Here is a 13,409-nt window from a genome sequence, read left to right as displayed (position 1 = left end):
ACTGCTCTGCAGGTCACCTGACAAGGTGGTCTTTGGGATTAGGACTTCTTTCTGCTGATAACTCCCCGTCCACCCCAATCGATCATAATCTAACTCTTCGATCTGTGCATACATATAATTAAATTAAATCTGACAAATTCTATAACCCCCATGCTTTTCAAGGGTCAACCATAAAAAAATGTGATACTATAGTTGGATCATCAGCACTACCCTTTTTCTCAAAAAAGCAACACAATAAAAATTATAGTGATCACTTTCTAAGCAGGCATATACTAATAAAAAGGTTCAGAAATCACTTTTTGTGGCATCATCTTGAAAGTCAACCAAAGGACTTGTATGCATGCATATAAGCATAATCAATGGACACAGACACCAGGGGGGTGAGGGCATGAGCAAGGGTGGGGGGTGGGGGGGCAATGGGGGAATAAGGACACATATGTAATACAGAAAGAAAGAAAGAAAGAAAGAAAGAAAGAAAGAAAGAAAGAAAGAAAGAAAGAAAGAAAGAAAGAAAGTCAAAGAATGTTTTCTAAAGAAAAGATGTACATGTAGCCAGGAAATTTAGGCAAAAATCAATATGTTCCCACAACAAGCTTTTTTTTTTTTTTAAAAAAAAATATATTTTATTGATTTTTTACAGAGAGGAAGAGAGAGGGATAGAAAGCCAGAAACATCAATGAGAGAGAAACATCGATCAGCTGCCTCTTGCACGCCCCCTACTGGGGATGTGCCCGCAACCAAGGTACATGCCCTTGACCGGAATCAAACCTGGGACCCTTGAGTCCACAGGCCGATGCTCTATCCACTGAGCCAAACCGGTTTCGGCATACACAACAAGCTTTTTATTAGGCATCAATTAAGGGACCCAAATAAATTCAAAGTATTATCAACTATTAATTTAAATGGGACAAGGGTAGCCAAGATAAAGTGTGAAACATACTGTCAAACTTTTAAAGGAGGCATATGTTGACATTTCTTGTTAGAATTGTATTTTTTTTTTTAAGTTTTTATTTACCTCAGAGCAAGGATTTATTATAAACTAGAGGCCTGATGCACAAAGATTCATGCAAGAATGGGCCTTCCTTCCCCTGGCTGCCGGCACTGCCTTTGCTCCGGCCCGGAGCTGCCTTTCTGCCTTCGTTCCAGCCCGGAGCCGCCTTTCCACCTTCCCACGCTGCCCAGAGGCCTGGAGTGGCTGGGGTGATGCCGAACACCTGCGTCCTGCCCCCAGTTGCTCGGCGCCTGTGCATGCAAATTAACCCACCATCTTTGTTGGGTTAATTTGCATACTCACTCCTGATTGGCTGGTGGGCGCCACAAAGGTACAGTCAATTTGCATCTTTCTCTTTTATTAGTGTATATAACTAGTGGCCCGGAGCACAAAATTTGTGCAGGGGGCGGGGGATGTCCCTCAGTTCGGCCTGCACCCTCTCCAATCTGGGACCCCTCAGGGGATGTCCGACTGCAGTTTAGGCCTGATCCCACAGGGACATCCCTCTCGCAATCCGGAACTGTTGGCTCCTAACCACTCACCTGCCTCCCTGCCTGATCACCCCTAACCACTCTGCCTGCTGGCCTGCTTGCCCCCAACTACCCCCCCCACCAGCCTTCTCACCACCAACTGCCACCCTCCCCACCCCCCCCCCGCTGGCCTGCTTGTCCCCAACCGGCCCCCTCCGCTGGCCTGATCACCCTCAATTACCCTCCCCTCTTGGCTGATCACCTCTAACCACCTCTGCCTTGGCCCCACCACCATGGCTTTGTCTGGAAGGACGTCCGGAAGATCTCCCGGTCTAATTAGCATATTAGCCTTTTATTAGTATAGATTACCAACAATGTTTCTGCATTGTGAGTAATTTTTCCTGTGTTGTCCAGTTAATGTAGTAAATCTATCTCAAAATACCTCTTAGATGGGGATGACAACACCCAAATGTGTTAAATCCAAAACAGGAGAAGGAGAATTTTAATTAATTCTGCCACACACTGTATGACATAAATTCCAATGAGCACATACTTCCCAAAAATATTCAGGGAGGAAGTAAGGGCACAAGAAAGCCTACATAATAACCAATTATCCAAAAAAGGAAGTGAAGTATTCCACATCTGCAAAACTTTGTTTACACAATGAACTCTTTGAAACCTGCTTAATCTTTTATAGGGGAGTACGTCATAATTAGAATAATAGAAGGGTAGTACATACACACAAATTTGTGTATGTGCATAATCTGATGTTTATCTGTAGAGGATTTTTTAAAAATATGAAAACCTGCCATTACTACTTAAATTAAAATTTGGCAGTGGAGTGAATTATTTCTACTATTAGCTGCCAGTGACTCAGTTTCCCCATGTGTCTAACGTTCAGATGGACAGAAGCTGCTGCTAGGGCAGCTTTCAGAGCTCAGTTCAAACAGCAGCTCCTCAAAGAGGGCTTCCATGCTCTCCCTCCAAGTCCACAGCTTACTGCCTTCTCAGCTACAAGAACTTGGGGCACACCAGGCATCGCTTTCAGAACACCTCTTAAACTGCAATTAAGCAATTCCTTGTGTAAGTATACACAAGTGTATGAATGCATATCCTTAATTGCTTAATATCCGTCTCCCTCTGCCAGTATATTAAAGCTTTATGAGGAAATTTCCTATATTCTGTTCCTTGAATCACATATACACAGAGTAAATATTTGATCAATGAATTAACAAAAGTTACTGCTTCATCCACCTTAATCAAGAACTATCACTGAGTAAACCTGGTAAAAATAGTATTTATGAAAGCTATGCAAAAACAATTCAGCTTTCATACCAGGAATAGAAGTGCCCATGTCACTGACCATGGTGGCCCCAGTCACTCCCTTGTTATTTGCCAATCATTTAGAGATCATGAGAAGGTTTCTCTCAACCCCCAATCCTTTCTTTCTACATACATACTGGTTGAAGTTAAATTCATTTGATGTTAATTATGCATACTCTTTATAGGGCTCAGGGAAACAATTTCTAACTAAAGTGATTTTCAACAAGATATATAAAGTATAATCCTATATAATAAAGAGGTAATATGCAAATTGACCGTCATGCCCTTGCACAAGATGGCCACCCCATGTGGTCACAAGATGGCCACCACAAGATGGCCAGCAGGGGAGGGCAGTTGGGGGCGACCAGGCCTGCAGGTGAGTGAGGGCAGTTGGGGGTGACCAGGTCAGCAGGGGAGGGCAGTTGGGGGTGACCAGACCAGCAGGGGAGGGCAGTTGGGGGCGACCAGGCTGGCATGGGAGGGCAGTTGGGGGCAATCTGGTCGGCAGGTGAGCAGTTAGGCATCGATCAGACTGGCAGGGGAGTGGTTAGGGGGTGATCAGGCTGGCAGGTAGAAGCAGTTAGGGGCAATCAGGCAGGCAGGCAGACGAGCAGTTGGGAGCCAGCAGTCTTGGATTGTGAGAGGGATGTCCGACTGCTGTTTAGGCCCAATCCTACAGGGACATCCCCCGAGAGGGTCCCAGATTGTAGAGGGTGCAGGCTGGGCTGAGGGACACCCCCCCCCCCCAGTGCACAAATTTTGTGCACCGGGCCTCAAGTATATCATAAAAGGAAACTTAAGAGCTTTGGAACATTTGAACTGTAATAATATATTGACATTTCAACCACATTTGACAGTGTTTTGTTTGGGTACAGATCTTCCCATCATTCATGAAATGTGTTCCTTGTCAAGAGGAGGTGGCCTCACAGTGTCAGCAGGACAGCTTTGTATCTGACATGGAGTGGTGGGCACACCCTGGGCAGCAGGCGTCGGGGCTGCCTAACACAGGAGCCACCATAACAAGAATCCATTTCCTCCTGTGTTTAGCGGTTCCTGCCACTTTGGACCATCTACTTTACTTTTTACTCAGTCTATTCTAAATATATTTCCCCATCTCATGACGTGCTCTTACTCATGCTTTCTTCTCACTCACACCATACTTACTCCTGACTTCCTTCTTCTTTTTCTATGTCTTTCAGCTTTTACTAATACAACCAGTTAGCTACCTTGCTCTATCTTGTGAACTCAGGTCTTCAGACCACATTGAGTCACCATCATCCCTGTTAGGCAACGTTCTTGTGCAGCCCCATCAAAAGCACCTGGGAAGTCTACAGATCAGTTACCTGGATCCTGTCAGCTGTCACTAAGGGGTGACAAAGAAAAAAAATAAGTTAATTTGGGCCTCGTGGTCTTGGATAGCAAACCTCTGCGAAAAGGAAATAACAAGAAACAAGGGTCAAGAACAATAAACTAGTTCACTGATAGAACAACCTAATAACTAAATTTGAGATGCAGCAAAGTGCCTTATTTTTTCAAGTGGAATAACTAAAATTCAGGTTTCGCTTTCTCTATTTTACTCTACTATCCTCTTTCATGTTTGCTACTAAAAAAAGCAAAGTAAAAAGTGGCAAAGATCAAAATGCCGTGGTATAAACACAAAATCAGTAACTGGGTCCTCTGTTCTAATATTGACGTTTTATCTTTTAAATCTATTTTTTCATCCTATTTTTCATCAGAACTCTGCTGCTTCCAAATACAAATATAATAGACAAGGGCCTGAGAATTTTGTTCAGAACTGTAAAAAGTAGATGAAGTTCCCACTTGGGCCATATCCAGTTTTCTGCCGTCACAAAACTCTTATTCAACCCTGTGTAGGAGAAGCAGATTACATAAAGAAAGGAACAAAACTTCCCTTTTATCTAGTTTTTAAGTCTGAATATTTTTTAGTTATTTTGGTAGGCTTCTGGTGGTCATGTATGTCTTCAATTACTTATCTTCACAAATGTTTAAGTTAATAAAATTATAAGCATGGTATGTTCTAAACCTAAATTATTTTAGTTTAGAAAAATATCTTGCTAGGTTATTTATTTATCTGTGGCTTGGGTTCCAAAGAAGAAATTTATTATCATGGAGGGGGGAACAATCTTGGAGATAGAAAAAGATAGTAAATTCTTCAAATAAATAAATAAGCTACTTTGTAATTTGAAATGTCATCAGTATGTTTGATACTACTATCATACAAATATTCATTTCATACTTGTGGAATATAAAAACCCACAAAGTTGAAGATTAAAAATAAGTGTTTATTCTATCAGTAAGTGTTCTAAATGTGTCAGCTACAATGTTTTTCAGTTCATAATTAGGAAAGCTTATGCAACATCAAAAATGAACTTTTACAAAATAATATAAAAAGGCTAAGGTTCTAGTCTCAACAGATTTTATGAGGATAAAAATAGGGACTAACTCAACTATGGGAAAATTAGAAAAAAAGCAATTATGTTCTATGGTTATGAGTGATTCTTAGCCAAAAGAAATCATAGCATCTTCCAGTTTCATGTACTTAATTAGTGCATTTTTCATTCTTTGCTCCAAACTGTTTCTTTCATCTGACAAATTCAAGAAAATTAAAATTGTACTGTTGAGGACATATGAGGAATTTAATCTTGAAAGAAGTAAACTACAATGAAGTACCATTGTGATATTTTGATATAAAATCAGAAAGATACTGAGCATTAAAAAGCATAATATTTCTATCATTTAAAACAGCCTATTGGGAGAGGAAGACACATTTTGAATGACTCACCAATGTGAGTGCACTGAAGCCAACATAGTCCTTTGATGAGATTTGATGTTCTTGTCACGATAAACCTAAGACCTAGGGTATTATCAATGACCCATGCTCCAAGAAACCAAAGTTTAATCACCCATGATCCAAGAAACCAAGGTCAGAACCAAGAAGTGGAACCATTTTTTATATCCCGCATTTATTTAAGCAAACCAAGTTGTAGATAGGAAATTAAAGCGTTATAATGTTTTACAAATACAGAAAGAAGACACAGAATAATAATACCCTGAAGAAAGTGCATCTGAGAACATAGTTCTGTCTCCAGAGGACACCTGCAGTGACCACACAGAAGCCATGGCTGACACATCCATCTGTCATTCTTGTTAGTACATCGTTCAGTAGTTCTAATAGATACTTCAGCGATTTGCTTTTAAACAAATAATAATACTAATGATTATGGTAGCCTTGAAGGGTTTGTGAGTGACTACACTGTACATACGTGATATTAGGTATAATGTGTTATTTCAATGCCGCTGTACATTAGGCAGGGGAAAGAATGCCTTATTACACAATCACTGTGACATCCACTAAAATGTGAACTAGTTTGCATAGGTTAGTCCTTTGGGCAGCATGATGTTGCTCTAGTCCAAGGCTTCAAGATTCACAGTATAGAGGAAAAAAACATGAATTAAAGCATTTCTACTAAAATATATTTTAATAGCTGGTGTTAACAATTTGCATAACAAAAGCCAGATTATATTAATAACATTGGGTTGTTTCTTCTGTGAGCCCCTTCATAAAAAAAAATTGTTTCCTTCAAAACTGTAAGCTTTCAAAATTAGTAAAATCTTGCAAATTAATCAACCACAATTCTACATATTTTGAAGCAAATAAAAGCCAAACTGCACAATTTGCACTTTCATCACAAGTCAGAGACCAGACTGTTCCACGCCATGCCTGTAACGATCACATACTTGCTGCTGCTTCTAAAACGCTCCGCCATTCATTGTGTGGACACTGAAGAATGGGGCTATAATGCAGATTTCTCTTTTCCTTTAAGGGAAGCATTTTTAATAGCACTGGTTTACAAAGAAGTATATACTATGCAAACTGAATACCATATATCTAACACACACAAAAAAAAACCCATATGGAATTTCCATGAATACACTGAAGTAACATGGACAACTGGGGATGAGATTTGCCCGGGGACCCTTCCAGGTTTGTGGACTCCAGGAGTCTACGCATCCTGGAATGACGACCACAGAAACATTATACAATGTCATGATTTTTTAGATCATCAATAGTTGACAGCGGTCTGGAAAGGACCTAATGGGTAAGGAATACTTGAGAAGGAGACTTTCATTTATCAGTTGTTTACACAGCTTCCTCCTTAACTAAAGCTTTCTCAGCGCCATGCCACGTTCCCCAGAACAAGCACACTCCAGCCACTTTTACGTGATCAGAAGCAAATAGCTAAGATATAAGGAATTTGTGAAGTGAATTTCATCTTGTGTAATGAATTCAGCCTCATAATACAGGTATTTTATATCTCAAGCCTAAAATTAATGTGTGTGCAGCTCAACTACATATAAATCTACAAAGAATCATTCAAAAATTGGTGGAGTCAGTATTTTCTAAATTTCTAAACCTTTAGAAGTAAAATATAATCAGCTATCACCCTTCATACCTGTCAGGAGCGTCTTACTTCCCCACCACAAAAATACCAATCATGTGTAATAAAATATTACTCTAGGATAAGCAGAAGCTTGGGTTTCTTTCCCAGACCATAGTGGACAAACAAGGGTAATCAAAAAGGCACCTATTTCTGTATATGTCTATATTATAATTTTGGTATAAACTATATCTACTTTATATAGAGATGTGTTAGTAAAGGATCACACACATTGTCTTTTCATTAAAAACATTTCACTGGAGTTGGACAAATCTAAAAAAAAAAAAAAATACACCTCTTCAACTTCCACTGTTTTAGAAAAGTTGGCTTCCCAACCCCAAAGTGTTGTAGAGCTCAACACAGAGAGGGTAAGGGGAAAAGACTGTGGCAGGACTGGCCAAGCCGCATCTTCACCATCTTCAAGCAGTGACCCTAGCGGCAAGGGAGGGGGTGGGCTGGTCTCATCCCACTTCACACAAGGTGCTCCTGGACATTGTGCTTGCATATTCCTGGGTGGTGTCTGGAGGTGGGGGGAGGCCTGAGAAGATGCAGGGACATCTGGCGACCAGATAAATGTTTCCATCTGGGCTACACTGCCAATGTGAGATGACAAGAAGACACCAAGAAGTCACTTTGCCACAGGTGAGAGAGAGAAAGCTTCCTTGGAGACCAAGGATTCCTAAAAACACTCACTACAAAAACTGCTTTCTCCAGAGAGATGTGATCCACATACAGCTTTGTTTTCGAAATCTTGGAAAGTCTATCCAACCGCTCCTTGTGCTTTTGCCAGGCTGGAGGGCATGGGCTTAGAAAAGCAGGTGCATGTTCTCAGTGCCTGGGCACCCACAGTCTTCTGTAACTTGATTTGTAAAAGGCTCATTTCTTAGACCCTTGTTTAGCTGCCAGCGTTATGTATGCTACCTCTTGCAAAACTGAAGCTGGGCAGGGGCCGTGTCGAAAGGGGAAAAGCTATTCAACAGTGCAGTTTTGAAAACGATTCTGTAAAATCGCACTTTGGTATTATACGCACATTTGCTATATTTCTGCTGAGATGCTTACTATCCTGACAAGCTATAGTGACAATGACAACACTATCAAGTGAGAGTGCCAGAGGCATGTGCCATCATGTTCTCCCTCGGTCTTTACTGTAAAATAACCTCCCTCTGGTTAAATTCTGAGCAGATCTTAAATTCCTAAAGGCTGGAAGCGGAAACATCTTGCTACGCAGACATTATGTAAAGCTTGTGATTTAGGAGAATTATTCCCCAAGTAAGTATTGACTTTTACATTCAATGAACCCCACTTTGAAATCAGGGGATGAGAAAAACAATGAAACATCAAGCTGCTACTTTATGGTAACTCTCCCCATTATACTTACCATTTTAAGTCAGTTTTCTTTGCGTTCCCTATAAATGTGCTATTTATCAAAAATTGTACCTGTCCTACATTTAGTCTGCAAAATTTAATCAACAACGACTCCTTTTTTATAATCATGAAAAGAAGTCTGGGTGAAACATAAATAAATATTTACTTAATGGTATAATAAAACCGAGCAAGCTCATTTCCCTCACTTTTAATGCACATAAATTTTTGCAAGACTATTGCAGGTTCAGTTTGTGTTTGTAGGTTTGTGTGCAGGACATCAAAACTGATATGGTGTTTAATCAATCTAATCATGACCGGTCATTTCAATGATAGAAAATCAGTCAAGCTGCCTTTTCCGTAGAGCTCACTCAAAAAAAGTCTCTAGTTATTTGCCTGAATTTTTTCTCTTCAATTTTATGTCAGTGTCATGCAGATGGAGCTTGTGTGCAATAAATTTTATTCTATTTACTCTTTTAGCTAGATAAAATAAAACTACAGATTTTCAAAAGTATTTGCTAAGCTTTCAAAGGTGTTAATAAATTAACGTTTGCCGTTGGACTGATAAACATTTCAACAAAATATATTTTGTTAATTTCTTTGATTATATGGTCTAAGGAGATATCCCCAACCCATACATTTTATTGCATTTTTGAGACTTTGCTTTTTCAGTTTCACCTCAACTATAGAGTCAGATCCTACATGAATGCTACCCTGTTGCAGGTCCCAATAAATGACACAATCAGAAAAACACAGCTGCTGACGGATGTTAATCTCAGGTGATCTTGACTGTGGACTCAGGTGAAAGTCACGACCCGCCAGCAAAGGCTGCAGTCATGGCTGTGAATCCAGAAAGAAACTGCAAGGTCACTCATTTGAAAATAAAAATCTGACAACAATTCCATTTTCAGTGAACAACCTGTGCCTGTACCTAAAATCTCTGATGACATTCCTATCTCACCCCTTGAATGTGATTGAGAAAGGAAAAAGCAGAAAGTGACAGGAAAGTCTTTCTTTTGCTGGTTTCAGTGGCTACATTTCCATTCCAGAATTTGAATACCTTTTCCAAAACAAGAAACCAGACACACACACACACACACACACACCTCTCTCTCTCTCTCTCTCTCTCTCTCTCTCTCTCTCTCTCTCTCTCTCTTCTCTCTCTCTCTCGCTCTCTCTCTCTCTCTGTAGAGTTGGTCGGTCACTTTCTGTTCACTGGTTTTCTCTAGCACACTTCCTATCCCACTTTGTCACTGGCTCCTGTTAAGTCTGCTTAACTTTTAAATCAGCAGCGGCATTAAGTTAATGAAAGCTGTTCAATAAACACCTAAGTCACTTATTTACTAGAGTATACATCTATTTCCTAAAGTGTACATCCTTCAAAACTAGAGTGCAATGCAGCAGGAGAATCTCAAGCAACTTTTCAAAATATGTTTTTCTGATGAGCTGACAACTAGAGGAAAGGCTTTTAGATATCAGCCACTCTTGTAGATCTAGTAGGAGTAATGGGCAGTGCAGCTGCCTATGTTACAGAAGCTTGAGCCTACATGTCATGCAACAGGGTAAAGGCTATTAGGGAAATCATATAGATGGCCTGAAATCTGCCCTTTGCAGAGCAGCTATGACGTTATTTGGTCCTGACATTCTGTGGAGCCAAGCATACGTGTGGGTCCATAGAATGTAAGTGGAGAGTAGGCTACGTCTTGGTACAAATGAGAAATAAATAGACCCAAGTTGGCCAAGGAAACAAAAACATTTCTTTGTTCAGTAGAAGTTTCTAGGTCCCTAAGGCCACCACTCAATATAATTTTAACCAAACTGTCATTTTGCCATTGCTTACTTTATTATACTAGGTGATTTTCACTGGAATTGGAAATTGCCTAATGACTCCAAAGCTACACAGTTTTTAAATTATTGGCTGTGTTGCTGAATTAAGAGAATTGGCTTCTGGTGATTCCAAAGTGACAGCTAAGAAGTCTCATATACGTGTTACATTTACAGGACAATCAACATCTCTATTAAAGTCTACAAAAATACATTTCCCAGAAGGGTTCAGTAGCCAATCAAAAGAAACCAGTAATACAATTAGCAGCACCAGGTCTCCAGACCTAATTATTTTGTTTACAGGAACTACTGAAAATGCTGCTGTTCTCAGCCCAGAAATCATTCCTTCTTCCTGGTACCTGTGTGCCTAATTGTTAAAGTAAGGGTAGATTATTGTAAAATAACTGCCAAGTTGTCTTAGAAGTATCTTCTATCTTTTAAAAAGACTAGGTTTAGTATACATTAGAGTAAAGCTCAAAGGGCAAGGAGAAATAATTAATTAACAAACTCAATGTAATTTGCTGGGAGCATCCCGGTTTTCCCAGTTCTCTGCACCGTGCCGTACATCCAGCCGTCATCGATGGGCTGCACGTTGACAATGTAGTCGCCGTCCCTGAAGGAGACTTCATCTTCATCCTGGGCACTGTAATCGTACATGGCTCGGTAGGTCCTCTGAGAAAAGAAAGACAGGGTCACTATGAATACCAATCTAGTCATGGCCACAAATGCCAATCCCAACAAACCAACCCACTCATAAAGCAACTATCAGGAATGTTTCCAAGCACATTTATTTCCGGAGAGTTGTACACCAGAGCCTAGTGTTCTAACTGTGCTCATCTCAAGTTTACTAGGCTAGCAGAAAGCTAACATTTGGGGGCCAGAACAGGGATAGAGCAAGCCACTAAATACAATTGCTAGCCTGTCAAAAAGTAAGCTTTAAAGTAGTGCAGCCCAACTCCCCCCAGGTTCGCCTAACCTCAGAGACATCAGGTGACATAGACTCTCCCCTAGTCCACAGTCTTCAGAGAATAAAACCTGCCCTAGTGGCAGGCAGATCCATGTCACCGCCAAGTCACAACTGGCCCCTGGCAGAGGCAATAAACTTTTCTTAGGCTAGTATTTAAAATGTTTCTTTCCTCTTAAAAATATACAAAACAAATAAAAGAAAGAATCAATAATATACTCATTTTTTGGCTTTTGCATCACAGTGGTAGAAATTTAGCATATACATGTTCTAAATATTAGGGTACATAGTACTATAACTAAATCTTTATTATAATGAGGAAAATGTCTACTTCTTCACTTCAAACTATGTTATAAAACTATGTCATCAATACAGTATAGTATTGGCATAAATCAATAGAATAGGATAGAGAGCCCAGAAATAAACCTATGCATATATTGTCAATTAATTTATGACAAAGGACCCATGAATGCACAATGGGGAAAGGACAGTCTTCAATAAAAGGTGTTGGGAACACTGGACAGTCACATGCAAAAGAATAAAACTGGACCACTATTTTACACAATACACAAAATATTAACTCACAATGGATTAAGGATTTGAATGTAAGAACTGAAATCATAAAACTCCTAAAAAAAAAAAGTTGGTCTTGGCGATGATTTTTTTATTTGACACCAAAAGCAAAGGCAACAGAAGCAAAAAATAAATGGGACTACATCAAACTAAAAAGCTTCTGCACAGGAAATAAACCAGCATCAAAATGAATAGGCAACTTACTGAATGAGATAAAATATTTATAAATAATACATCTGATAAGTGATTAATATTCAAAATATAAATTGAGTTTTACTGTACTTGTTTTCATTTAAGGCCAAGAGTTTAGCTGATATTAACATCAGATAATCCCAAAATCAAATGAATTCATACCCTGAGGAAACTGGCTGAGACACAAAGAATTTTAGCGCAACTAAGATAAATTTCAAACTGCGGGGGTCGGTGGGGGGCACCTGTTTCTAAGTTCTCAAAGGGCCACGTGACTGTGTCAGTAGCTTGGAGAAGCAATTTCAGCATGAGATGTCACATTTGACATCAAAATGACCATGAACAGCGCTTCCAAACTTGACATTTAATTAATGAATTAATGCTTCAAGGTTTCCAATGGGAGGATTCCAAGACATGTTGGCTCTGTCATTTAGGTTTTAGTGGCCATTTTGATTAATGTCCAGATTAATTAGTTAATATGACCAAATATTTGTGTTTTACAGATGTGAATGAAGATCATAACTGGCTAACACCAATAATAAAATAACAATTAGGGTATTGCACTAGTAGAATCTTTGTGTTTCATTGTTTACATGTTTTCACATCATACCTTCCCTTCTCAATAGTTTATCTCTATACGTCTTTTGCTTCCTTCAAAAGGGTTGTACCAATGACAGCACATCATTTATCCTTTATTTGAAAATGTACATGCCCATTGGCAGATGAACAGATAAAGAAGTGGTGCATATATACAATGGAATATTAGGCAGCCATAAAAAAGAATGAAATTTTGCCATTGGCAATAAAAAATGGCTTAAGAGGATATTATGTTAAATGAAAATGTCAGTAAGAAAAAGATAAATACTATATAATTTTGCTTATATGTGGAATCTAAAAAAAAAAATCAAAAAAAATGAACAAATAAAACAAAACAGCCTCATAGATACAGAGAACAAAGTTGATGGTGCCATAGGGGAAGGAGGGTGGGGGAGTGAGTGAAAAAGGTGAAGGGGAATAAGAGGCACAGACTTCTAGTTATAAAACAAGTTAGTCGTGGAGACATAATATACAGCACAGGGCATATAGTCAATAATGCCACAGTAACTTTGTATGGTGATGGATGCTTACTAGACTTACTGTGTGGTGATCACAATGTAAAGTAAGTAAATGTCAAATCACTATGTTGTACACCTGAAACTAATATAATATTGTATATCAACTATATGTTAATAAATGATAAGTGTTAAAATATA

General features: G+C 39.3%; 1 protein-coding gene across 5 annotated transcripts in view; it reads right to left on the bottom strand.

Moving 5' to 3' along the window:
• Nucleotides 1–3,510: 3,510 nt before the first annotated feature.
• Nucleotides 3,511–13,409, bottom strand: part of NEBL (nebulette) — a 377,133-nt gene continuing 367,234 nt past the window's right edge. Inside the window, exon 28 of one of the 5 annotated variants that reach the window (XM_079770707.1) lies at nucleotides 3,511–11,102. In XM_079770707.1, coding sequence (XP_079626833.1) covers nucleotides 10,926–11,102 — 177 coding nt within the window. In that variant the 3' untranslated portion in view covers nucleotides 3,511–10,925. The remainder of the gene's footprint in view (nucleotides 11,103–13,409) is intronic. The other 4 variants (XM_079770708.1, XM_079770709.1, XM_079770710.1 and 1 more) reach the window with 4 other exon arrangements.

Source organism: Cnephaeus nilssonii, assembly GCF_951640355.1.
Source record: "Cnephaeus nilssonii genome assembly, chromosome: 1".
Classification (NCBI taxonomy): domain Eukaryota; kingdom Metazoa; phylum Chordata; class Mammalia; order Chiroptera; family Vespertilionidae; genus Cnephaeus; species Cnephaeus nilssonii.
This window is presented reverse-complemented; position numbering and strand designations above follow the sequence as displayed.